Source organism: Puma concolor, chromosome A1, assembly GCF_028749965.1.
Source record: "Puma concolor isolate L17-30 chromosome A1, mPumCon1.1.hap2, whole genome shotgun sequence".
NCBI classification, from domain to species: Eukaryota; Metazoa; Chordata; class Mammalia; order Carnivora; family Felidae; genus Puma; species Puma concolor.
In genome coordinates, this window is record NC_141667.1 from 124327403 (window position 1) to 124353522 (window position 26120).

At 38.4% G+C, this 26120-nt stretch overlaps 1 protein-coding gene across 6 annotated transcripts in view; it reads right to left on the reverse strand.

The window, feature by feature from the left end:
- Positions 1 to 25213, reverse strand: part of ANKHD1 (ankyrin repeat and KH domain containing 1) — a 134419-nt gene extending 109206 nt beyond the window's left edge. For 4 of the 6 annotated variants that reach the window (XM_086702572.1, XM_086702556.1, XM_086702547.1 and 1 more), the window contains exon 1: positions 24775 to 25213. In XM_086702572.1, coding sequence (XP_086558698.1) covers positions 24775 to 25065 — 291 coding nt within the window. In that variant the 5' untranslated portion in view covers positions 25066 to 25213. The remainder of the gene's footprint in view (positions 1 to 24774) is intronic. The other 2 variants (XM_025923734.2, XM_086702552.1) reach the window with 1 other exon arrangement.
- Between the last annotated feature and the right edge of the window lie 907 nt (positions 25214 to 26120).

Here is a 26120-nt window from a genome sequence, read left to right on the forward strand (position 1 = left end):
ACCCCTACCTAAGAGGATTTAAAACATACAAAAATATGTATACAGAAGGCCATACCTGTATTATGCACAATAGACAAAAATTAGGAAAAAAAAGTCTATCAACTGGTAAATGGATAAACAAAATGTGGTATATCCATATAATGTAATATTATTCGGCCATTAAAAGGAGTAAGTAATGAGGGGCGCCTGGGTGGCTCAGTTGGTTGAGTATCCAACTTCAGCTAAGGTCAAGAGCTCACAGTCTGTGGGTTCCAGCCCACGTCACGCTCTGTGCTGACAGCTTGGAGGCTGGAGCCTGGTTCAGATTCTGTGTCTCCTTCTCTCTCTGCCCTTCCCCTGCTTATGCTCTGTCTCTCTCTGTCTCAAAAATAAATAAAAACATTAAAAAAAATAAATTAAAAACACAGGAGTAAGTAATGACACATGCTATAGAATGCAAGGCGAACCTTGCAAATACTATGCTTAATGAAAGAAGAAACAAGAAGTCACATATTGTATGGTTCCACCTATATGCAATGGCCAACAGAAACAGATTTATAGAGATAGAAAGTAATTTAGTGGTTAACTGAAGAGTCAGTCAGAGAGGGAGGAATGAGAGTGAGTACTAATAGGTCTCAAGTTTCTTTCTGGAATAATGAAAATGTCTGGTATTAGATACTGGTGAAGGTTGCTGTACAACCTTGTAAATATACTAAAAAACTACTGAATTGTACACTTTAAAATGCTAAATTTTATGGTAAGGTAAACTTTAGATCAATTTTTTAAAAAACTATAAAGTACCTAAAGTACAACTACAGCTTTAGGCTACACAGAACGACCGGGGAGAGATTTGAATAACAACATGCAAAAGTTGATTTGCTCATGGTCTATCTGGTCACCACCAGGAGAAGGAGAGAACATCAGTAGCAATGTCATCCTGGATGTCAGTAATGTTAGTATCACATACACAAGACAGTACATGCTTAAGTGCTTGGGAAGAATCAAGTTTGGAAGAAAAACACAAAATAGAGATGTGTCCCATGCCTTCAAAAGGCTTACAACCTCTCTCCAAAAATTAAAATTCATAAAACAACTTACTCAGTTTAATTCTCCTACATCTTAAAATGCATGTAAATTCAAGTTTCAATCAGGCAACATGACATAATGGAAAGAATATTGTACTAGAGATCAGGAGACTTAGGGTGAAGTATCAGTTTCATCAGGCACTATGTGTGATGTTAAGCTGTCACTTTCTGCGTTTCTGACGTTCCATTTCTTCCTCAATCAACAAAGGTAATACCTGCCCTACCTATCTTACAATGCTACTGAAATGATGAAATAAGGTAAAATAACTTGAAATAATAAAACACTATATAAATGTAATTTTTAAAATTTTATGTAATTATAACTCTTTTGTCCTGTCACTCACCAGTGTCTATATTCTATGCCTTTTCAAACTGGAAGAGTGATATTCATGAAGAATCTCACATGATACATTTTCATCAGCACTCACTTGAATTCCTTTTTTTCATTTTATTAACTTTTTCAGTTTCATTAAGATATAATTAACATACAAGACTTTATGAGCTTAAGGTGTCCAACATAATGATTTCATGTACGTACATACTAAATGATTACCACAGCAAGTTCCATCACTTCGCATAGCTATAATTTTTCCTGCGATGATCACTTGAATTTTCAAGTGTAGTTTTAGGCATTTTATATTTAAATGCTGGCCCAAAAGATCAAATTCTAAATATCTACAACACTTGTGAGAAAAGTGTTAAGTTTCTCAGAATGAGTTAATAATTATACATAACTATATACACAAATGATCTGAATACATTTATGTCAATCAGAGGTACCAAAATGCACTCAACTCTAATATATCCTTTGTCCTGTCTTCTCCAAAATTTTATTTATTTTTTTGTTAAAAAAATTTTTTTTAATGTTTATTTACTTTTGAGAGAGACAGAATGTGAGTGGGTTGGGGCAGAGAGAGAGGGAGACACTGATCTGAAGCAGGCTCCAGGCTCTGAGCTGTCAGCACAGAGCCCAACGTGGGGCTCGAACTCACAAGCTGTGAGATCATGACCTGAGCTGAAGTCGGCCACTCAACCGACTGAGCCAGCCAGGCACCCCCTTCTTCAAAACTTTAAAAGCCTGTCTCAATGTGCACTCAATAAAAGTAAAAAAATATCCAGTTATGTCTATTACTTTGGGAATATTTGGTGGCTTGCTTTTGGCAGTTCATAAATATCTCACCTGATAAACCTGTTGAAATACATACACTTATAATTCAGATTGCAATAGCATTATCTCAAAATATATCTGGTCAGCCAACATGAAAACCATCTATAGCTCTATGGAAATACTAAATTAGACAAATTCTGTATATTTAACATAAAAGGCTTGGTGAGATAGTCCCCAAAAACAGGTCTATAAAATGGATAAGTCCAAACTAATGTTAGATCTAGTTAAATTAGTCTTTATCATGTATAAATACAGAAGGCTCATAGTTTTTTATCTTATATACAGCTAAAGGATCACAGAAATGTCTCTACTGCCCAGTGACAGTTACATAGCTCATCTCTATCCAGCAACTACACTGAGCAACAAAACATGAAACTTCCACTTATAATGGTACTGTTTTTGCCAATGACAATAAAGTTTATTTCAAGCCTTTTTAAAATTAATTTTTAATGATTATTTATTTTTGAGAGAGAGAGAGAGGCAGAATGCAAGTGGAGGAAGGGCAGAGAGAGAGGGAGACAGAATCTGAAGCAGTCTCCAGGGTCTGAGCTGTCTGCCCAGAGCCTGACACAGGGCTTGAACTCACAAACAGTGAAATCATGAACAGAGCCAAAGTCGGATGTTCAACCAACTGAGCTACCCAGGCACCCATAAAGTTTATTTCAAGTCTTAAAGATTGCAAACTTTTTTTTTCTATCTTTGATTAGGTACAAAAATAAACGGTTGAAGTAAAAAGATGAGAGGAATTCTGGTTCACAAAAACTGTTGTTTTTTTAAAGTAATCTTTTATAAATGCTAAAGGCAAAAATACTTTAAGTCTTCCTTCCCAAAAGTTTTTTCTCTCCCTTCCTTCTTTTTTTTTTTTTTTTAAACGTAACCATTTCAATAAGTCACAGGGATGAAAATTAATAAAATGGAGCCCTTCCTGCAACTATTTGAATTAGAAGCCCATGAATTTTTTTTTTTTTAATTTTTTTTTTCAACATTTTTTATTTTATTTTTGGGACAGAGAGAGACAGAGCATGAACGGGGGAGGGGCAGAGAGAGAGGGAGACACAGAATCGGAAACAGGCTCCAGGCTCCGAGCCATCAGCCCAGAGCCCGACGCGGGGCTCGAACTCACGGACCGCGAGATCGTGACCTGGCTGAAGTCGGACACCCAACCGACTGCGCCACCCAGGCGCCCCTCCCTTCCTTCTTTTTAAAAAACGTAACTATAGTCTCTTCAACTAGAATTTATGCAAAGGAGGGCAAGAAGGAAAACAGAAACAAGCATTTTCTCCTATGTTTTACCTCATTTGACATTTCAGAAATGAACAACCGGACGGCAACAGTTACCAGGAAAATTAACCACAGACTCAACTATTATATTATCACCTGAAAAAAATGATGTCAGTTACATCACCAAAATCTAGTTAGAAAAACCATTAACCCAGCTATGCTTTGGCCAAAACTCAATTCCACAAAAAATAAATAGGGGCGCCTCAGTGGCTCGGTCAGCTAAGTGTCCAACTTCAGCTCAGGTCGTGATCTTGCGGTCTGTGAATTCAAGCCCTACCTTGGGCTCTGTGCTGACAGCTCAGAGCCTGGAGCCTGCTTCAGATTCTGTGTCTCCCTCTCTCTCTATCCCTCCCCTGCTCACACTCTGTCTCTCTCTCTCTTGCTCTCCCTCTCTCAAAAATAAACATAAAAAAATAATAAATAAGATTTAAAAAGTTAACAAGTTTAAGTAAGCAGTGTTATAATTAAAACTTTTATGATATTAGTGTTTTAAAAAAGACTTATAAAAGCAAGATAATAAAACCTCACCTATATATTCGTCAAGAACCAACTGCTACTTTCTCTAAGGTATATTTCTGGAAAGAGCAACTGCTAGTTAAGAGGTAAAAAGTTAGTGAAAAAAGAAACATTCGATCATAAAAAATGCACATATATATGTTTGTTTATATATTCTCCAGTCACGTGGTTATATCAAATAAAGACTATCAAGCTCTCAAATATAAGTTGAAAACACATTGTTTTGCATAGAACACCTGTTAATGTAACAATAAATTATGAAGCTTTTCTCTTAAACATGTTAAATAAATTTGTATTTTGAGTTAGAGACTAAAATATTAGTAGCCACAAATTTTGTTCCTGCTAACTTTAAGAGTAATCATCACTCCCATGAATTCCAACTGGAGCTATGAGAAAGCTCAAGGGAAGGCTAAAATTTTTATACTACTTTTCCTCACAAACTTTCAAAAATAGAGCTCCCTTAAGAGGTTCAGATTTGATCATTTAAAATGTAATTCTAAGGGACACCTGGGTAGCTCCGTCGGTTAAGTGTCCGGCTTTGGCTCAGGTCATGATCTCACAGTTGGTGGGTTCAAGCCCCGCATTGGGCTGCACACTGGCAGTGTGGAGCCTACTTGGGATTCTTGCTCTCTCCTTTTTCTCTACCCCTCCACTGCTTGCGCTTTCTCCCTCAAAACAAACAAATAAATAAATAAACAAATAAATAAATAAATAAATAAATAAAATGGAAAGCTAAATAAAACATTTTAAATTTTTTTTTCAACGTTTTTATTTATTTTTGGGACAGAGAGAGACAGAGCATGAACGGGGGAAGGGCAGAGAGAGAGGGAGACACAGAATCGGAAACAGGCTCCAGGCTCTGAGCCATCAGCCCAGAGCCCGACGCGGGGCTCGAACTCACGGACCGCGAGATCATGACCTGGCTGAAGTCGGACGCTTAACCGACTGCGCCACCCAGGCGCCCCTAAATAAAACATTTTAAACATCTGAAAATTTTTTAAAAATGTATTTGCTATTTCTCTTCACTTTTGTACAATTTATATTTAGATAGACCAAAATGTCTTACTTTTCCCCACTCAAAGTAAGCCTTCTACTTGAAGCCAGAATCAGCATTTACATCAATTTTAGAATGTAGGTGGCTTACTATTGATTTCTACTTGGAAGGGCAAAAAAGGATGGATCAGTGTTCCAAGAGATAATTACTGAAGGACATAGCAATTTCTTTTTGCAAAAAACACAGTATTCAAAAGTTTCAACCACAAATATGCCCCAAGATGTATTCAAAGGGAGAAAGTAATACAGTTGCAATTTAGGACCAAATAATGATAAATGTAGGAATGAGTTTTGCTGATACTGTAAGGCCCAATAAAATCAGCAAAAACATCTTGGAATACTGGAACAAAAAAGGCTGTATTCTTTAACATATATGCTTTTCAAGTTTCTTTCTACAAGAAAAACTGTATTGCCAATTTCAGACCCACATCTTTTTCTCAAAAAAAGGCAATGGGAGGGCACTTAGGTGACTCAGTCAGTTAAGTGCCCACTCTTGGTTTCAGCTCAGGTCATGATCTCATGGTTCATGAGTTCAAGCCCCGCATCGGACTCCGCAATGACTATGGAGCCTGCTTAGGATTCTCTGTCTCCCTCTCTCTCTGCCCCTCCCCTGCTTGCTCTCTATTTTTCTCTCTCAAAATAAATAAATAAACATTAAAAAAAAAAAAGGCAACAGTATCTTCGGATTTCTGAAGTTGATTAGTTTCACACAGCACAAGAGAGAACCATTGTGCTTTTCCTAATTCTAAGTTAAAGCTGGAGAAAATTAACTCCACTTTGTTCAGTTACAAAAACTTAACTTCTAAACTACACTTTTAATACAGAATCTACTTTTTTTTAAGTTTCTAATGAAAGATGGCAGAAAGGAAGGTCTTAAAAATAATAGCTACTTGAGGGGGCTGGCTGGCTCAGCTGATAGAGCATGTGACTCTTAATCTCAGGGTAGTGAGTTCAAGCCCCACATTGGGCATGGAGTCTACTTTAAAATTAATAATAATAATAATAATAATAATAATAATAAATCTGCTATTTAAAAAAAATAGGGGCGCCTGGATGCCTTAATCAGTTAAGCATCTGACTCTTGATTTTGGCTCAGGTCATGATCTCATGGTTGTGAGACTGAGCCCAACATCAGCTTAGCACTGGGCATGGAGCTTGCTCTCTCTCTGCCCCTCCCCTGCTTGCATGCACCTCTCACTCATTCTCTCAAAAAAATAAAACAAAAGCTCCCATGAATCAAGTGCTTTTAAAAAAATAGGCTACCATTAATAAAATGCCTCATATCTATCAGCATTTTCCATATGTTATTCCATTCAATCATCTTACCTACTCGATGAAGTAGACTAACTGATCGTCATTTTAAGGAACTGAAACTCAGAAAAATTAAGGGACTAGCCCAAGATCACATAACCATACAGGTATCTGAAGCCACGTATTTTGGACCCCAAAACTCATACCCTTTTTTACTACACCAAACTGTATTAAGCGAATCTTCTAAACAATGGAGTATAATGGGGTGCCTGGGTGGTTTAGTTGGTTGAGCATTTGACTTCAGCTCAGTTCATGATCTCATGGTTGGTGGGTTTGAGCCCTGCATCAGGCTTTGTGTTGACAAAGAGGAGCCTGCTTTGAATTCTCTGTCTCCCTTTCTCTCTCTACCCCTCTCTTGCTCATTCTCTCTTGAAAATAAATAAACATTTAAAAAATTATAATAAACAAACAATGGAGTATAACTAAAACAAATACTAACCAGTTAAGTAAATAAAAAAAAAAAAACTACAAGTATGGTAATACCTCAATTTAGCAATAACAGTAATGTCAGGAAAAAACTTGTCTAAATAAAATAAATGTAATCAAGATTATCAAACCCACTAACACTTCTCTGCCAGAGTCTTAAGACAAATTATGCTTTCATTTAGTAATTTGTGACACCCAAAACTGCATTATTTCTAATGCATACATACAACACGTATACAACAAAATGTTGTGCCACAACAGGTTTTTTAAAAAGAAGACTGCTCACAAAGTCATTAGAAAAGTCACAAGGAATGAAGTATATGGCAGTTAAAGCCAAGAAAATCTTACTGTTGAAAGGAAAAACTTCCTGTTTTCCCCACAGTTAGATGAAGTCCTGGCTTCTACTCATTATCCCAATAGAAAATAAGCATTCAACGCGTGAAAGAAATAATTGATTTTAATAAATTAAAAGGAGCCTCAAACACCCATAAACCTCCAATTAATACTAGTAAGGGGAAGAAAGAATAATGACTAAGAGTAAGGACTCTTAGAATACCACTTCATCTCTCATAGTGTGATCTTAGCAAACTTGTTCTCCTTCTCTTAAACTCATTTTCCTCAACTATAAAATAAGGAGAGCAGTAACTGCATCACAGGGTTATTGATGAGTAAGCAAGATACTGTATCTAAAATTTCACAACAGGGCTTAACACATGGTAATTGCTCAACAAATATTAGTCGCTATTATTCTTATTAATATTACCACTACTACTATCATTAAGGTCAGTTTCCTTCCTATACTCATACTCTCTACTCCACAAAAATAATATAGAATCCATTATATTCATCTTAGGCTAACAAGTAACCTGAGCATATTAAGCACTACAGACACATTCATTCAACATTTATCAGGCATCTACTATGTGCCAAACATTCTACTGTATACTGGCAGCACAAAAACAAATAAGACAAAAACAAATAAGACATGATTCTTGCTCATTAAGACAATCAAGTAAATGCAATAAAGTATTATGTATGCTGTAATAGTTATATACGGACAACATGGGAACACAGAAGAAGGAATGGTCAATTCCACCTAGGGTAGTAACGAAGGAAAGGAGTTAGAGATGACAACTCTGGAACAAGAAGGTATCCAACAGGATGGGGAAGAGGGACATCAATGACAGCAGCATCAGTGTATAGCAGTAGTTACAAACATGGGCTTTAAGTTCCAAGATAGCTGAATTCAAATCCCGGCTCCATCATCAACTAGATATATGACTTTTGTGTATGTTACACAATGTCTCTAAGCTTCAGTTTCCTCATCTGTAAACTGTAAATATCTATAAATATTGCTATCTTCAAATGGTACTGGTTAAGTTTATTTGATAATATATAGGTTAAGTACTTAACCCAGTGGACAATAAGCACTCAGCATATAGTAGCTATTGTTATAATTCTAGAAGCCAAAGCAGTAGAAGCAAATTAAAGCAAGGCCTATAATAGCTTGATATGTTCAGAGAACTACAACAATTTGGTATGGATAGAATACAAAAAGCAAATAAAGTAGGGCACAAAAAGGATAGAGTTGGGGTGGGCTTAGTTGGTAAAGCATCCAACTCTTGACTTCGGCTCTGGTCATGATCCCAGAGTCCTGAGATCGAGCCCCATGTTCGGCTCCACAATGGGCCTGGAGCCTGCTTAAGATTTTCTCTCTCTCCCACTACCACTCGTGCTTGCTCTCTTTCTCTTTCACTCTAAAAAAAAAAGGACAGAGTTGAAAAACTAGACAGAAGCCAAATCCTAAATAACACTGTATGCCACATCAAAGAATTTGATTTATCCTTTCTCTAAGAAATGAGAAGGCTTTTTGTCAAGAGTCACATGACTGAACTGCCATTACAGAATTTACTCTGATAGCAGTGTAGAGGAAGAATTAGAAAGGTATACTCTTGGAGGTAGACAGAGTCAGGGATTACTGAAATAACTGCCAGTGAAAGATGATGTTTTTATTTATGGCAGAGCATTAAGGATTCAGAAATAGGGACAAATAAACAAGATGTTAGGAAAGAACCTTCAGGACTCAGTGTCTGCTTAAATGTGTATAATGAGAAGAAAGAGCAGATGTGAGCTCTGAGGTTTGACTACAGTAACTAACTTTAGGGCAATGTAATTTACAAAGGGGCAGGGGGACATAGGGGTGGAGGGGGAAATGATAGGTTCAGAATTAAAATTGGTGACCCTGAGATGTTTATGGAGCATACGTATAGTAGGCAGTTAGAAGGCATCTTGGCAGACTGCTAAAAGAAGTAAGAGATAGATGCCACATGGACAACTAAGAGAAGAAAGTTTCTGAGAAAACAACCTGCAAATGCCAAATGCTCTGAAGCAGGACATGCTTAGAGAGTTTATAGAACATAATGAAGCAGTTGTGGTTTTGCTTAAATATGAGCACAAAATAATCTTATGTTGATGGACTTTGTATCCTTTCATTTTTAATCATGGCCCCTTTAAACTTGCCACTTGAAACTCATCAAACTCCTGAAATAAGACATCCAAACATCAACCTTCATAATGATCATCCAACTTACAGAGGATAGTGTCCCATACATTTGTGTTTAAGATCCTGGACTGTCACAAAACCATGAAAATATTAAAAGAGTTAATGTAATTAAAGTACACAATGCCTTGACACACTTAAATATAATTTGTTAATATGTGAAAGGATTTTGGAACGTCAAATATAATTTGAATAAATAATTTACCTTGTTTTAATAAGTTCCCTGAAATGTTCATGCTTGTGAAAATGCTGATGTTGTTAAGGGCAGAGACCAAAGTTTTTAATCTTTGTAATTCCAAACCCCAGCACAAAGCTTATCAAATAGTAGCCTCTATATAAATTATTGTTAAATGAACAACTCTACTCTACAATACTAACCAGAATTAAACAGACTGCCAAGGACTCTAACTTCTAAAAGACATAATTTTATTATGCATGATGTGAGTTCAAGAAGAGGTCCTACCCTAAACTAAACTCTGACTTTCTTTTCTAGAGAATGAGTCAACGATTGTTACAGATTAGCAACAAGGGAATAATACACAATGGTGCACTTGGGTGGCTCAGTCAGTTATGTATCCAACTCATCATCTCAGCTCAGGTCTTGATCTCAGGGTACTGAGTTCAAGCCCCACGGTGAGCTCCATGCTAGGTGCGAAACATACTTACAAAAAGGGCAGGGGGCAGGGGAGATAATACACAACAGAAAGTACCTTTAAAACTCTACCATCACATTATTCTAAATAATAGGAGGATAAGAGGTCAAATCCATGCACCTGAGTTAACTATAGCCTTAAATAATGCCCTCTTCAAACTAAAAGAAAATAAACTTTTCTTTATCAAATCCTTAGTAAAATAGGTACTAAAATGTAGTACAAACTCTCCCTGTTCATAGAGTCAAAATAACTAATAATTTAATATAATTGCAGCCATTTGAGCAGTGACATCTAAGATTTGTTTTTGCAATTTAATCACATAGGTGATAACGCTGGCTTAGGTGTCAAGCAAATTGTATGTTACTTAAATATTGGAATCACACCTCTTAAGTAGTTGTTAGAAGATACCAGATGCAAAAACTCTAATTACTATGGTTTATATTTTATTCCACTTATTCATTTATCTCTATTATCCTGAAAAAAGAAATTCTGTCCATATTTTTCACACAGACTATAGTCTATTTCAGGTGCATTCACATTACAACTACCGAAACCAACCATCTCCTCCCACTTCAGTTTTCTTCCTCTCAAATATATATCCATGGTTTGTCAAGGACACATGAAAAAAATCAAACACTAATATTATGACAACTTGCTCTTGTCATAGCCTAGCAAACACAGGTTTAAATCACATGAGTTGTTCCTCCAGTTTGAAAAAAAGTATGTATAAAAGGGGTAGAAATTTCAAGAGCTAGAATATTATTAATGGAAGAAGTGGGGAGCTTTTGTGTGTGACCACAAATTCTACAGCATATTAAATACTCCCTATTAAACTCTTCTGAGGACCAGATCAAGAGAACGAGACCATATCCGGTAACTCAGAATAGCAAAAGCAATCTTGAAAAAGAACAAAGTTGGAGGACTTACACTTTCCAATTTCAAAGCTTACTGCAAAAAGCTACAATATGCAACCAGCATAAGACATCCACAAATGGAATTTAACAGAAACAAACCCTCATATCCACAGTCAACTGATTTTTGACAAGGGTGTCAAGACAATTCAATGGAGAAAAAAACAGTCTTTTCAACAAATGGTGCTGGGACAAATTGGTTATGCACATTCAAATAAATGAGGTTGGGGCACCTGGGTGGCTCATCAGCTAAGCATCCTTCAGGTCATGATCTCACAGTTTGTATAGGTCTCCCTCTCTTTCTGCCCCTACCCCTCCTTCCCTCCCTCTCTCAAAATAACCCTCTCTCTCCCTCTCTCTCTCTCTCTCTCTCAAACATAAGTAAGTAAACATTAAAAAAAAAAAAAAAAGAATGAGGCTGGGCCTCTACCTCAGGCCTTATATAAAAGTTAATTCAAAATGGATCAAAGACCTAAATGTAAGAGCTAGAACTATAAAACTCTTAGAAGGAAGCAGACATAAATCTTCATGACCTTGGATTACACAATAGTTTCTGAGACATGACACCAAAGGCACATGCAACAAAAGAAAAAAAATAGATAAATATAAAAATTGAGCTTCTCCAAAACTTAAAATTGTTAAGTACACAAACAAGTGAAATGACAACCTATAGAATGAGAGAAAACATTTGCAAATCATGCACCTGATATGGGACTAGTACCCAGAATATATAAAAAACACTTACAATTCAACAATATGGCAAATAACCCAAACAAGAAATGGGGAAAAGATAGGCATTTTTCCAAAGATACACAAATAAGCACATGAAAAGATACTCAACTTCACTAGTTACTGAGGAAATGCAAATCAAAACCACAATGAGATACCACTCCACACCCACTAGGATGGCTATTTTTTTTTTTTTTAAAGGGAGGGGGAAAACCCCTGGGTGGCTCAGTGGATTGGACTTCCCTGCTCTTGATTTTGGCTCAGGTCATGATCTCAAGGTTGATGGGACCAGGCTGTGTGTTGGGCTCTGTGCTGACAGCTCAGGAGCCTGCTTGAGATTTTCTCTCTGCCCCTCCCCTGCTCTCTCCCTCTCTCAAAATGAATAAATAAAAAACAAACAAAAAAAGTGACCAAGGATGTAGAGAAGTTGAACCCTCATGGGAATGTACAATGGTGCAGCAGTATAAAAAGCAGCTTGGCAGTTCTTCAGAAAGTTAAACACAGAGTTATATGACCTAGCAATTCTACTCCTTAGGTATACACCCAAGAGAAGTGAAAAGAAATGTTCATGCAAAACTTGTACAAAAATGTACACAGCATCCTTATTTATAGTGGCCAAAATGTAGAAATAATTGATGAACAAAAGTGTAGAAATAATTGATGAACAAAATGTGGTATATCCACAAGATGGAATATTTTTCCAATGAAATACTGATACATTATACAACATGTAGAAATCTTGGCAACAATATCTTAGGTGAAAGAAGTGAGGAACAACTGTACCATTCCATTTATATGAAATACCCACACTGTCTCTGGCAAATCCAGACACAAAATCATATTAGTGATTATCAAGGAAAGCGGGGTGGGAGTAGGAAGATGGACACAAAAATGACTGCTAATAGAGACGTTTGGGGGGGTGATGAAAATTCTTTCAAATAGATAGTGATCATAGTTGTACAACTTTGTGAATATATTAAAAACCACTGCGTTGTACATAAAGAGTGATCCTATGATATTGGATTATATTTCAATTTTTAAAACTTTAGGAATTAGAATTTGAAAAGTACTTCAGAAACTTATTATTCCTTATTTTGATAAACGCACTGTGGTTAGGTAAGAGAATATTTAGGGAATGTACACTGAAGAATTTAAGGGTAAAGAAGCATGATGCGTGCAACCTATTTTCAAATGATTCAGAAAATAAATTATTTGCTTATTTGTTTACATAGAGAGAGAGAATAGGACAATATGGACACAACTGGTGAGTCTGGGTAAAGAATATATGGGAGGAGTTCTCCGTACTATTGTTGCAACTTCCTAGTAAATTTGAAATTATATCAAAATAAAAAGTAACAAAGATAATGTATCCAATATAATTGGATTATTTCCCCTTTTGGGATTGCTCTTTAATAATGATATTTTGTTTCACATATGTTGCTGAATTTAGTGACTGTACAATTTTTAAAAGGCAAAAATAAAAATGTACAGATGTAGCAGAAGAAAAATAAACAGAAAAAAATTAATTAGAAACTGATAAGAGCTGAAAGCCCTTCCAAAGTGTACCTCTCGAAGTATCAACTGATGTGGCCAAACCTTTATTTTCTGACTCAGATATCATAAAAAGCACATGTGAAATTTTTTTCAATTCCACATCATTAAAGAAAATACTACAGGTTCATTTATCTAGCTTTAATACCATATTGAGATAAGTGTTACAAAACTGAACTCATCTCTAATGATATAAAGGATAAAATGTATTCTTCCTAGCATTTAATCAATATATGAAGCATTGTGATCAATCACAAATTAGTCAATATGAGGACAAATCAGGGAAAAAAAAGGATTATACTACAGAAACATCTACTCAGAACATTACCATGTTAACTGGGTTCAAGGCTTTAGGGAAGCCATCACTTAGTGCTCACACAGTCTCTCCCTATTATACATGATTTTTATTATTTTGTCAAACTCAAACCTTTTGATTTGCTATATCTAATCTGATAAAAAAAATTACATAAGATTTGCATCAAAACTTGTTCTCACTCAAGGGTCCCTGGGTGGCTCAGTCAGTTAGGCCTCCGATTTCGGTTCAGGTCATGATCTTGCAGTTTGTGAGGCAGAGCCCCAAGTCAGGCTCTGTGTTGACAGCTCAGAGCCTGGAGCCGGCTTCGGATTCTGTGTCTCTCTCTCTCTCTCTCTGCCCCTCCCTTGCTTGTGTTCTTTCTCTCTCCGTCTCAAAAATAAATAAATGTTAAAAAATTAAAACAAACAAACAAAAAAACCTAAAACTTGTTCCCACTCAAAAAGTGATCTACAGACTCAAAGCAATCCCTATCAAAAGCCCAAGGGCAATTTTTGCAGAAATACAAAGGCTCATCCTAAAATTCTTGTAGAATCTCAAGGGACCCTGAATAGCCAGAACAATCTTGAAAAAGCACTAATTTGGAGGACCAACATTGCCTGATTTCAAAACTTACTACAAAAGTTACAATAATCAAAAGACTGTGATACTGGCATAAAACAGACCAATGTAACAGGCCAGGCCAGAAATAAACCCTCCAATATATGGCCAATTGATTTTCAACAGGATGCCAAGACCATTCAATGGGGGAGACGTCTTTTATTTTATTTATTTATTTTTTTTTTATTGACCAATTTATTTTTCAGAAATGAACTGGAAATTTCATTTTATAGCAGGCCGGGCAAAAAACAAAACCCAAAAAACCTCTGTACCAATCCAGTGACTTGACCAATGACCCAAGTATGTCCTGAGAGATGGTGTGGAAAAAACGCAGCATCTCTGAAGGCAGTAAGCAAGGGAGACGTCTTTTAAATAATGGTGCTGAAAAAAATGGATACCCACATGCAAAAAAGAATGGAGTAGGGCCCTGACCTTACATTGTAAACAAAAATTAATTCAAGATACATCTAAGACCTAAATGTAAAAGCTAAAACTATAAAATTCTTATAAGAAAACATTGGAAAAAATCTTCATGACACTGGATTTGGCAACAACTTCATGGATATGACACCAAACACACAAACAAAAGAAAAAAATAAGTAAATTGGACTTCATCAAAATTCAAAATGTTTAGGCACAAAAGGACACTACCAGCAGAGTAAAAATGCAACTCATGGGATGGAAAAAAATAGGTGCAAATTAGATAAATGATAAAGGATTAATACACAAAGAACATCTACAATTAAACAATGAAAAAACAACCCAATTAAAAATGGGGAAAAGATTTGAAAAGACACTTCTCCAAAGATATACGAATGGCCAAAGGTGCATAAAGATGCTTAACATCAGGAATCACTAGAGAAATGCAAATTAAAACCACAATGAGATACCACTTCACACCCATTAGGATGGCCATTATCAAAAACAAAATAGAAAGTATGGGCTAGAATGTGTGAAAAGTGGAACCCTTGTGCAATTCTGATGGGAATGTGAAATGGTATAGCTGTTTTGGAAAACAGTATGGTGATTCCTCAAAAAATTAAAAATAGAATTACTAAATAAATGATCCTGCAATCCCACTACCAGGTATATACCCAGAAGAAGTGAAAGCAGGGACTTGAACAGGTATTTGTAAACCATGTTCACAGCAGCATATTCTTCTTTTTTATTTTTTAAAAAATGTTTAATGTTTGTTTATATTTGAGAGAGAGAAACAGCATGAGTGGGGAAGGGGCAGAGAGAGACGGAGACACAGATTCCGAAGCAGGCTCCAGGCTCTGAGCTGTCAGCAGAGCCCAACCTGGGGCTCAAACTCACAAACCGTGAGATCATGGCCTGAGCCAAAGTCAGACACTTAAACTGACTGAGCCACCCAGGCACCCCTCTTTTTTTTTCAAGTTTATTTATTGAGAGAGAGAGAGAAAGAGAGCAAGTGTGTGTGCACACATATGTGCAAAGTTGGGAGAGGGGCAGAGAGAGAGGGAGAGAGAGAATCCTAAGCAGGCTCCATGCTGTCAGTGCAGAGCCCGATGTGAGGTTTGGTCCTATGAACTGTGGGATCATGACGTGATCCGAGATCAGGAGTCAGATGCTTAGCCAACTGAGTCATTCAGGCACCCCTCACAGCAGCATATTCTTAACAGCCAAAAGGTAAAAGCAATCCAAGTGTCCATCAACAGATGAATGGATAAAAAAAGGTGGTATATACATACAATGGTATGGTTTTCAGCCTTTAAAAGGAATGAAATTCTGACATGTGCTACAACATGGATGAAACTTGAATGCATAATGCTCAGTGAAATAAGCCAGTCACAAAAGTAGAAATACTGTGGGGTGCCTGAGTGACATGGTCAGCTGAGCGACTGACTCTTGGTTTCAGCTCAGGTCATGATCCTAGGGTCGTGAGATTGAGCCCCACATCGGGCTCCCCACTGAGCATGGGGCCTGCTTAAGATTCTCATTTTCTTTCTCTCTCTCTCTCTCTCTCTCTCTCTCTCTCCCCTCCCCTCTGTCCCTCTCCCCAGCATGCATTAAAAAAAAAAAAAAAGTAGAAATACTGTATGATTCCACTTACTTCACGTACCTAGGGTAGTTAAATTTATACAGAAAGTAGAACTGTGGTTGGTAGGGGCTGAGGAAGGGCAGATGGGGATGAATACAGAATCTCAGTTTGGGAAGATGAAAACATTCTGGAGATGGCTGCTGTTGATGGTTTCACAACACGAATGTACTTAATGCCACTAAAATGTACACTTTAAAATGGCTAAAATGGTAAATTTTGTGTTAGGTACATTGCAACACAACTAAAACAAAAAAAAAACAAAAAAATGGTTAAAATGGTAAATGTTGTCTATTTATATTCTACCACACACAAAACAAAAACAAAAACAAAAAAAAAGTGTTCTCGATCTAACTGTCCTCATACAAACAGTTAAATCAAATTTACCTTGACAACTTAATAAACTGCTCTCCTGTACAATTCTTTGGTTCTTAGAGCTAATCCCTGGGGGGTATACTTGCCTTTGTCTTTTCAAAACTGCACACCATTGCAGGTGAATCAAATAGCCAGGACACGCTGGGTATCTACTTTAAACAAAACAAAATAAAAGAATACAAAACAAAAACACTCTACTACCGCAAATATCCACTAAGGGAAAAATTTCTAGGAGAACAGAAATATATGTAAAGGATTAAGATCAGGGATGCCTGGGTGGCTCAGTCAGTTAAGCATCCAACAGCGACTCAAGTCATGATCTCGCTGTGAGTTTGAGCCCCGCATCAGGCTCTCTGCTGTTAGCACAGAGCCTGCTTCAGATCCTCTGTCTCACTCTCTCTCTGCCTCTCCCCTGCTCGCACTCTCTCTTTCTCAAAAATAAAATAAACATTAAAAAAAAAAAGGATAAAGATGAAATGTGTTCTTTGACAAACAGTTGCTAAATTTCAGTCTAGCAAATAAAATACAGCCATATATTATATACATATACATATATATATATATGTATATGTATATATATATAACTTTACTTTCTTTCTGGTTTAGGTAAAGTTGGCCAGAAGAAAGGTAAACCAGTCAATCATCATAAGACAAATGATCTTCATTCACAGGAACTACACACTGTCATTAACTACCAATAGAATAGCATACCGGTTTTAATTTCTACAAATTAATTAGAGTGTAACAATATACAAAAACAATGTTTCCCAAATTGACAAAGGTGCAAAGTTGGGTATATGCCTTTCCATATCAGTAGTTTTAATATTTATTTAATTATTTTAAGATGAATAATGACAAGGTCTGAACTTTTCAAATAAATTCAATTACAAAACTACCTTAGAATAGTGCTCCTCCTATACTCAAGTGGTGTATTTAAAATTTTTTTTTTTAATGTTTATTTTTGAGAGAGAGAGAGCATGAGCAGAGGAGGGACAGAGAGAGACAGGGAGACACACAGAATATGAAACAGGCTCCAGGCTCTGAGCTGTCAGCACAGCTGACAGGGCTCAAAATCAGGAACAGCAAGATCATGACCTAGGCTGAAGTCAGACACTTAACCAACTGAGCCACCCAGGCACCACAGTGGTGTACTTTTAATAGCCTTTTTTAATATAATGATCTATACGGCAGTCACCAATTTCATTAAATAATATAAAACTTTTCCAACAAGGCCAACTATGGTTTATGTGCTAGTTTGAGATAGGCATGTCTTAAGCAACTAATTAAATTCACTGGTACAATCCATTAGAAAAGAAAGAGCAGGACAAGTCAGATAACTAGAACGGGAGTCATATAACCTATTTCAACTATGAATTAGCTGTGTGATCCTGGACAAGTCACTAACTCAACTGTTTCCAGACTTGTGAGGCTTTACCCAGAGTCCCAACACGAAGTTTCTAATGTGATAGTTGGTCAAATATGGATATTTTAAAAATTCATTTTGTAACAGTAAGAAGTGCATTTTCTCAAAATATAAAAAAAGTAGGAAAAAGTACCGTTACAAGAAACTCACTACGCTATCCTTACTTTTCTCATTTCACTTTAGATAAACAATAACTTCTATAGGGACTAAGTAAGCATTTATTGGAGAAAGAGCATGTTGTAACCCAAAACTGCCTATTTCTTAATCTGAAGAAGCAAAATAATAGCATGAGTTCTAGATTTAAATCTTAGCTGGGGCGCATGGGTAGCTCAGTTGGTTAAGCATCCAACTATGGCTCAGGTCATGAACTCACAGTCCGTGAGTTCAAGCCCCGTGTCAGGCTCTGTGCTGACAGCTCAGAGCCTGGAGCCTGCTTCGGATTCTGTGTCTCCCTCCCTCTCTGCCCCACCCCTGCTCATGCTGTGTCTCTCTCTGTCTCAAAAATAAATAAAAACATTAAAAAAATAAATCCTAGCTTTACCATTTACTAGCTATGAAACATTTTAACCATTTTTTTGTTTGTTTGTTTTATGGATTCATCATTTCTCTGAGCCTACATTTATTCATCTATAAAAATGCAGACACCTACCTCAAAGGGGTGTTGAAATGATTACATAAAATAACGTAAGTATCTAGTATGGTACTGGCATATAATATGCATTCAATAAATGGTAGCAGTTACCTAAAAATGAGATGAGACAGGATTATCACCAAGATTCTATGACTTCACAGACAAGCAACAAGAGAGAAAAACTGAAAACAATAAGGTTCAAAAAAATAGATATACTGAAATTGTTAATTTATAATTGGTAAAAAAAAAAAAAAAGAATTTCTTATACCTTTGGTTCTCTAGGAAGGTAAATTAGGCAAAAAGCAAAAACAAAAACAAAAAATGGTAGACTTCTCACTTTTTTTCTTTTACTTGCCAATTCAAGACTAATACTTTTTAAAAAACTGCTTTGCTTTCTTTAAAGCAAAATATTTTATTTTTCTTATCTATCACTAAATCAGAAGACCAGAAGTGATTTTCAGAGGTCATCTAGTACATTATCAGATCACTACCAGACAGACTCAAAAAGGAATGTGCTTAAACTCATTTCCAACGCTTCATTCTTAAAATATTTTATCACTCTGATTAGATTAAAAAGTCTAGGGGCACCTGGGTAGTTCAGTCGGTTAAGTAACTTTGGTTCAGGCCCTGATCTCACGGTTCATGAGTTCGAGCCCCATGTCAGGCTCTGTGCTGACAGCTCAGAGCCTGGAGCCTGTTTCGGATTCTGTCTCTGCCCCTCCCCTGCTGTGCTCTCTTTCTGTCTCTCAAAAAATGAAGGTTAAAAAAAAATTTTTTTTAAGTCTAAATTGCTTCTCAAATTTACCACTTACAAATCTCACATGAAGAGTATGTTACCTTTTGTATCACAATAGGGAAAATAAAAATACATGTTTGTATTTCCATAAAGAAATTCTGAAAGGAAAAAAAAAAGACATTCAAAGTGTAGAGGGCAGGATACTTGGGAGCAGGAGTTAGATCAAGACTTTTCACTGTATTTTCCTTTATGTCACTGTGACTCATAAACTGTATGCATGTTATCACCCAATGTAATGTACTAAATAACAACCAAAAGAAAACCCCTACATCCTTCACACTTCACAATAAGGTTTTACTCTGCCCAAATCCAATCAACTCTGGTTTGGCCCACCATTCATATAATCATATTTATCAACACATCATTTTGTATGTAAAGCCTTAAGGCTTTATAGAATGAAACTTGTGCAAGGTTGATACTCATGCAATGTAACAAATTGTTACAGTGATAACATATAACTTTGCCCTATGTAAACATTTCCTATGTCTCCAAAATTTGCTCACTAGAATACAAAGTTATATTTCCTAGGGGCACCTGGGTGGCTCAGCTGGTTGAGCATCTGACTTCTGCTCAGGTCATGATCTCACAGTTTGTGAATTCGAGCCCCACGTTGGGCTCTGTGCTGACAGCTCAGAGCCTGGAGCCTGTTTCAGATTCTGTGTCTCCCTCTCTCTCTGTCCCCCACTTAAGATCTGTCTCCCTCTCTCTCAAAATAAATAAACATTAAAAATATTTTTAAGTTATATTTCATATGTTATCACTAATATTAATAATTTATGGAATAAAGCCCCTCCTACCTTGAATAAAGTCCCCATAAAGATTGTTTAGAAATTAATTTTTAAGAATTTTTAAACAATAATATAGTATTTTAAGTGAAATTTCCCCCAAATGATAAATTTACTACAGAAAATTGACAGCATTAAACCTTTCACTACTTTTCAATTTCTCTCTTGTCCAGATTATGAGCATAAGCCTTGAGATGCTATTAAAAGTACTGACTCACCTTGTTTACCTAAAGTTTGAATACAGAGTATTCATGACAAAATTGCCATCCCTGTCGATAAGAGTGGCCCCTAGACCAGTGGTTCTCAACCAGGGGTGATTTTGTCCCCAGGAGACATTTAGCAATGTCTGCAGACATTTATGGCTGTCACAACTGGATGGGTTCTACTGGCATCTAGTGGGTAAAGGTATGTTGTTAATACCCAGGATGGCCCCCCACAATAAGAATTATCTGGACTAAAATATCAATAGGTTACTGTTGAGAAATCTTGCTCTAGATTATAAATGACAAGAAACTCCAAAGGAAATGACACATCTCTTCTCCAACTAGAGAAAATCAAAATGGAAATTCCGTATGCCTATACTTTTGCCTCTAAAAATAATTTTCAGGAAAAAAATTCCCTACAAAGCTTTTGCTATAAATTGCTGTATACAGTTTTAGTGTGCTTTTGCATAACTGTAAATATGGCACCTGCTTCAAGAGAAGAAAAAAGCCTCAATATGATATCAAGCTATGCTTTCTAACTGGATATTTGTTTCTACAGTGTGTGTATATGAAGAAACACACACACATACATAGGCTTATATAGGCTTAGAAAATTTCTGAAAGAAAAATTTTAATACTGGTTGTCACTGAAAAATGAAATTTGAAGGGTCAGTGGGGATGAGAATGACTTTTACTTTGCATGTTGTATCTTCTACCTATACTGCTGAATTTTTCACCAGGAGACTATATGATTTTTATAACTTAAAAATATATACAGTATATGCACACATCCTTATGAGAGAAAATTAAAAGTCATAAATCTTACAAGAGTCTTTTCTTTAGGAATTTTCTTCTTTTTACTTAAAAAAAATCAAAACACTATAGAGGCTCCTGGGTGGCTCAATCAGTTAAGCATCTGACTCTTAATTTCAGTTCAGGTCATGATCTCACAGTTTATGGGTTCGAGCCCTGAGTTGGCCTCTGCGCTGACAATTTGGAGCCTGCTTGGGATTCTCTCTCCCTCTCTCTCTGCCCCTCCCCTGCTTGTACTCTTTCTCTCAAAATACATAAATATTAAATTTGTTTTTTCCAACCTGACCTCTATTCTGAACAATGGGTACATTTAATAGCATCCAACGCAAGTTCCAATTTCTATTCAAGGCCTTGGACAGCTAAGGAACATGCTTGCTATGCCTGAAGAAATACAAAACAGGTATTTACCAATGTTTAAATTTTTTAAAAATTTTATTTATTTATTTTGAAAGAGAGAGCAAGCAGGGTAGGGACAGAGAGAGAGATAGAGAGACAAGAGAGAGAGAATCCCAAGCAGGCTCCACATTGCCAGCACAGAGCCCTCTGTGGGGCTCAAACTCACGAACTTTGAGATCATGACCCGAGCCGAAATCAAGAGTTGGATGTTTAAGTGACTGAGCCACTCAGATGCCCCTAAAAAATTTTTTTTAACATTTATTCACTTTTGAGAGACAGAGAGAGATGGAGAATTGATGGGGGGTGGGTACTGGGCAGAGAGAGAGGGAGACAAAGAATCTGAAGCAGGCTCCAGGCTCTGAACTGTCAGCACAGTGCTGCACACAGGGCTCGAACTCACGAACCTGCGAGATCATGACCTGAGTCAAAGTCAGACGCTTAACCAATTGAGCTACAGGCACTCCACGAGTGTTTAAAACAAGAACCAAAGATCCCAAATGGTGGTATTCTGTAAGGTGGTACCATTCTAATAAAAATTTTACAAAAATACTCAAGCTCCTTCTGGAAACTAGGTTTTTTGACTTAGCCAGCAAGGAAAAACAGCCTGTTTTTTCAAAACTATTGGCTCTAATAATGAATTAAAAAAAAAAGGTCCTTGGAGTATCTATGCCTCTGTACACAAAATGTATAGAACTTCGACTTATTCTCAAGCAAATACACTAAGCCTCCACATTTCTTACTTATTTCTCACCAAGTCCTGCCCTATTGGGGGAACACGACAAAGTTTACTCTCAAACTGTAAAATAACTTGTTATTTCTCTGGATGTCTAGATTCTAAATACTTGGTTCTAAAACATCTAGGGAAGGTAAAAAAAAAAGATTTTAGGATTATTCATAAAATGCCAATTGGGTGAGTGTTTTTTGAAGAACGTTATGGTCTCTTCATACCAGGAATTTAAAGGCAATAATATGGGAGAAGATATTTCATTTCACTCCCACAGAGATTGTAGTCTACCACACACACTGTACAGGAGAGACTAGATACTCCAGGAATTTCTTCTTTATATGGTATGAGAGAAAAAAGACGTAGAAACGAAATTTCCTTTCCCCACAGGTTAAGAAAGATATACACACTGACCATCATCTTAGACCTTAGTAAAGTCTCTGGGTATCCTAGACACAAAATGAGACTCACCCATATACACTTAAATACCTAAATTTTTCTTAGGCACAGAACAGTTAAGTAACAGGAAAATAAGTTCTTCTACCATTAGCCTAAATGGGTAAAAGAATCATGAATATATAACTTCCATAATAAACATCAAAAAACCAAAGAGCTGTGGATTCTGCCCACAGCTTTAATCGCATGGTAGGGAGACTCCAAATGAAATACAGTAAGGTAGAGACAGAAAGAGAGACTGAGAGTGGGTGTGTGTGTGTGTGTGTGTGTGTGTACAAGCCTTACAGAAATGGTTACTACAAAAGCTCATTTCCCAGATATATTTATGTAAAAAATACTATTTATGTAAAAATATTATTTATGTGAATTAGTGATCTTTTATCTCACTTATGATGATTATGTGAAAATGGTCCAGAAAATCAAGGACATCACATTTAGACCAAAGCAAACCTTTTCAGTCTAACAAGTTAAACAAACAAACAAACAAAAAAAACCTCTAATGTTTAGAGTCTAAAGAAATTCCCACTTATTTCCTAGGTAAAAAGTACATGTGTTTTAGGTTCCTAGTCATCAATTTCCATTGAAAGGATAAAAGAAAGCCTTCCATAAGTACAAGAGTGGAGGTACTCCAGAGACTCTCCCCATAATTGTGTACTCAAATAAAATTCTGTCCCACTTTGGCTTAGAAGTTACTTATAGTGAAATTCAAAGATATGGACATTCAAGGGATTAGCTCCCTTACATCCCACACGCTTTTTTCCAAAGCAAAATGTTGGAATGAAAATGTACTAAGGTTTTAAATCTAAATGAACCCCTGTTCAGGCATGGTAAGACAATGGTAGAATGGTAAGACAATGCACTAACTGTATTCAGCAACTCACAAATAGTTTCTTATTCCTCTCAAATACAACAGCCAGGATAGTTGTACACAGAGAAATCTCTGTACTTTAACACCAAGATCAGAGGTTAAAATAATTGGTCATAGGGGAATGAACCAGGCACCTTAGAACCAAAACAGAATACTCTTGAGCACTTAGAACAATAGCCATAAAGGAACAGTACCATATCCAAGTCATGGTCAAGAGAAAAAAGTACATACATAAAATATCTCCTTTTTCCCTAAAGCCCAAAAGATAATGATGCCTTGCATCCCATGTTGCTCAGACCTAAAAACACACAGTTAAGAGTTAAAGAGTTAAAAGAAATTAAGGATCTAATCATTAATCTCTGCAAAAGGTGTCCAGGGTTTCACCTTCCCCAAGACTAAAAACCTACAGACTTCATCTACCCAACTATTCCGAAGCTCAAAGATGCACTGGAATTTCCTTTTCCTGCATAACTTCACAAAAGGTCCCAGGTGAAAGGCTCACGTGCTTTTTCAGAGTAAAAGCAGAGAGCTTCTTCATACTAACCAGTTTCAAAGTAAAAAAGGAAATGAAGAAGTCTTCTTACATACACAGGTAAGGCACAAGCAAATAAATGTCAGACAACTCAACTTTGGGCACGGGCATATAGTGGAAATGGTCTTGCAGCTAGCAAACTCGGTTTCTCGGTCTGTCTCTCCCTCTGTCTCGCTCTCGCTCTCTCTCTCGCTCTCTCTCTCTCTCGCTCTCTCTCTCTCTCTCTCTCTCTCTCTCAGTACCAAGGGCAGGGACTCAGGCAAGACCCCGCCCCCCCCATCTCCAAAGCGGGGTGGGCGGGAGGTAGCCAGAGGAGTCCTTGTTCCCGCGCGAAGCTTGGAGACCAAAGGACTCCCCATTGTGGGTCTACGGATGGTGACGGGAACCGGTCCGGCTCGAGCCGCCGGCTGAAGAGTAAGCTGAGGGCGCACTAGGCCCGCACCGCTGCCACTGCCGCCATGGAGCCGCTCGCTGTCAAAGAACGCCGGGGGAGCGAGAAGGTGGCCCCGACTCTATGCTGGCCCAAAGAGAATTCATGCCTCACACTGTATGGGAGACGGGGGTCCTGGAAGCGTACCTCGGACACCTCGTCCTCGTCGCTGCCAGAGGCACCACCTCCACCCCCGGTCCTCAGCACCGCCGCCGCCAACTTGAAATCCAGCGCCGCGTCCCCTCCGGCCGCACCGCTGCCGCCGCCACCGACTCCAGGCGCGGGCCCGGCCTCCCCAAAGAGTCTCACGGTGCGAATCCCCAGCCCGACCCCTCCCGGCGGAGGCGGCTCCGAGGCCCCGGCTGGGGCGGATCGCGGAGCCACCGAGTCCAGGTCCTCCTCAAAGGAGGTGCCGCCGCCTCCGCCATCGGTCAGCATGGTTCGCACGCGGAGCCGGAGACGCTGCCGAGTCACCCGCAGCCACCGCCGCCGCCGATCCCGGGAACGAGAGGAACAGCAGGAGGAAGAAGCTTCTCCTTCCCCCCGTCCCAGCAGCGCCACTAACTTCTCACTGCCTAACCTGCTGCCTCCCGCCCCTCACACTCGCCACTGGCTGCAGTTCCCCAGCGGCTGCAGATCATTGGGCAAGGTGACCCGTCGCTCAGGCTCTTCGTCACGCGCCGCTTGCTGGCTCGCGGCCCCCAAGCTGCTTTGACCCGCGCAGGCCTAGGCGGTTGCGAACACCCGCCTCCTAGTCCCCATGCGCCGACTTCCGGTCTTTTTCTACATCTATTGGTCAACCTCTGTAACCATCGCGTCACGACCTTAAAGTGGATTAGTTGGCCTTGTGGTCAGTCATAGTGACCCCTGACAAGGGGAGGCTTCATTGGCGCCATAAAGTGTCGATCACTTTGTCACAGGACGTCGCGTGGTACAATTGGCAGGCAATAGTACCATTCATCCCGCCCCCGTCTGAGGTGACGGGAAAGGGTTGGGGAATTTCCACTTCTGATTAAAATGACGGCTGAGGTGACGACCCGCCAGAATTAGTGAGATTTGGAGTAGAATTCACCCTGAGCTTGGTGAGGCTTATACGTTAAGGATGCAAGAGGCACAGAGGTTACCAAGCTCCCACCTGTCGCTCTCCGCCAGACGCCGAGACTGCGGCCGGAGAGTTGCTGCACGGGGATTGGAGGAATGAAGCAATCAGTCTCGTCTAGTCCCCACCTTCCTCGCAGTCTCTGGTTGGAGGAGCGGAGCGTCAGTCACTAGAGCGGTCGCCACCTCTGGGACAGGTGAGATTGTGTAACCTATCTGCCGCCTGCTCTTTGGGAGGGGGTAGGGGGCTGGGACAGGCGAGGGGGCAGGGCGGTTCCTGCTTGGCGCCTCCAGCCTTTCCGAGTGGAGGAGCCCAGCGCCTGGAGCTGAGGGCACCAGGGGGGGCTGCTTGGGATGGCCGCCCCGGGGCGACTCGGCCCGCCCGCGTGCCGGGA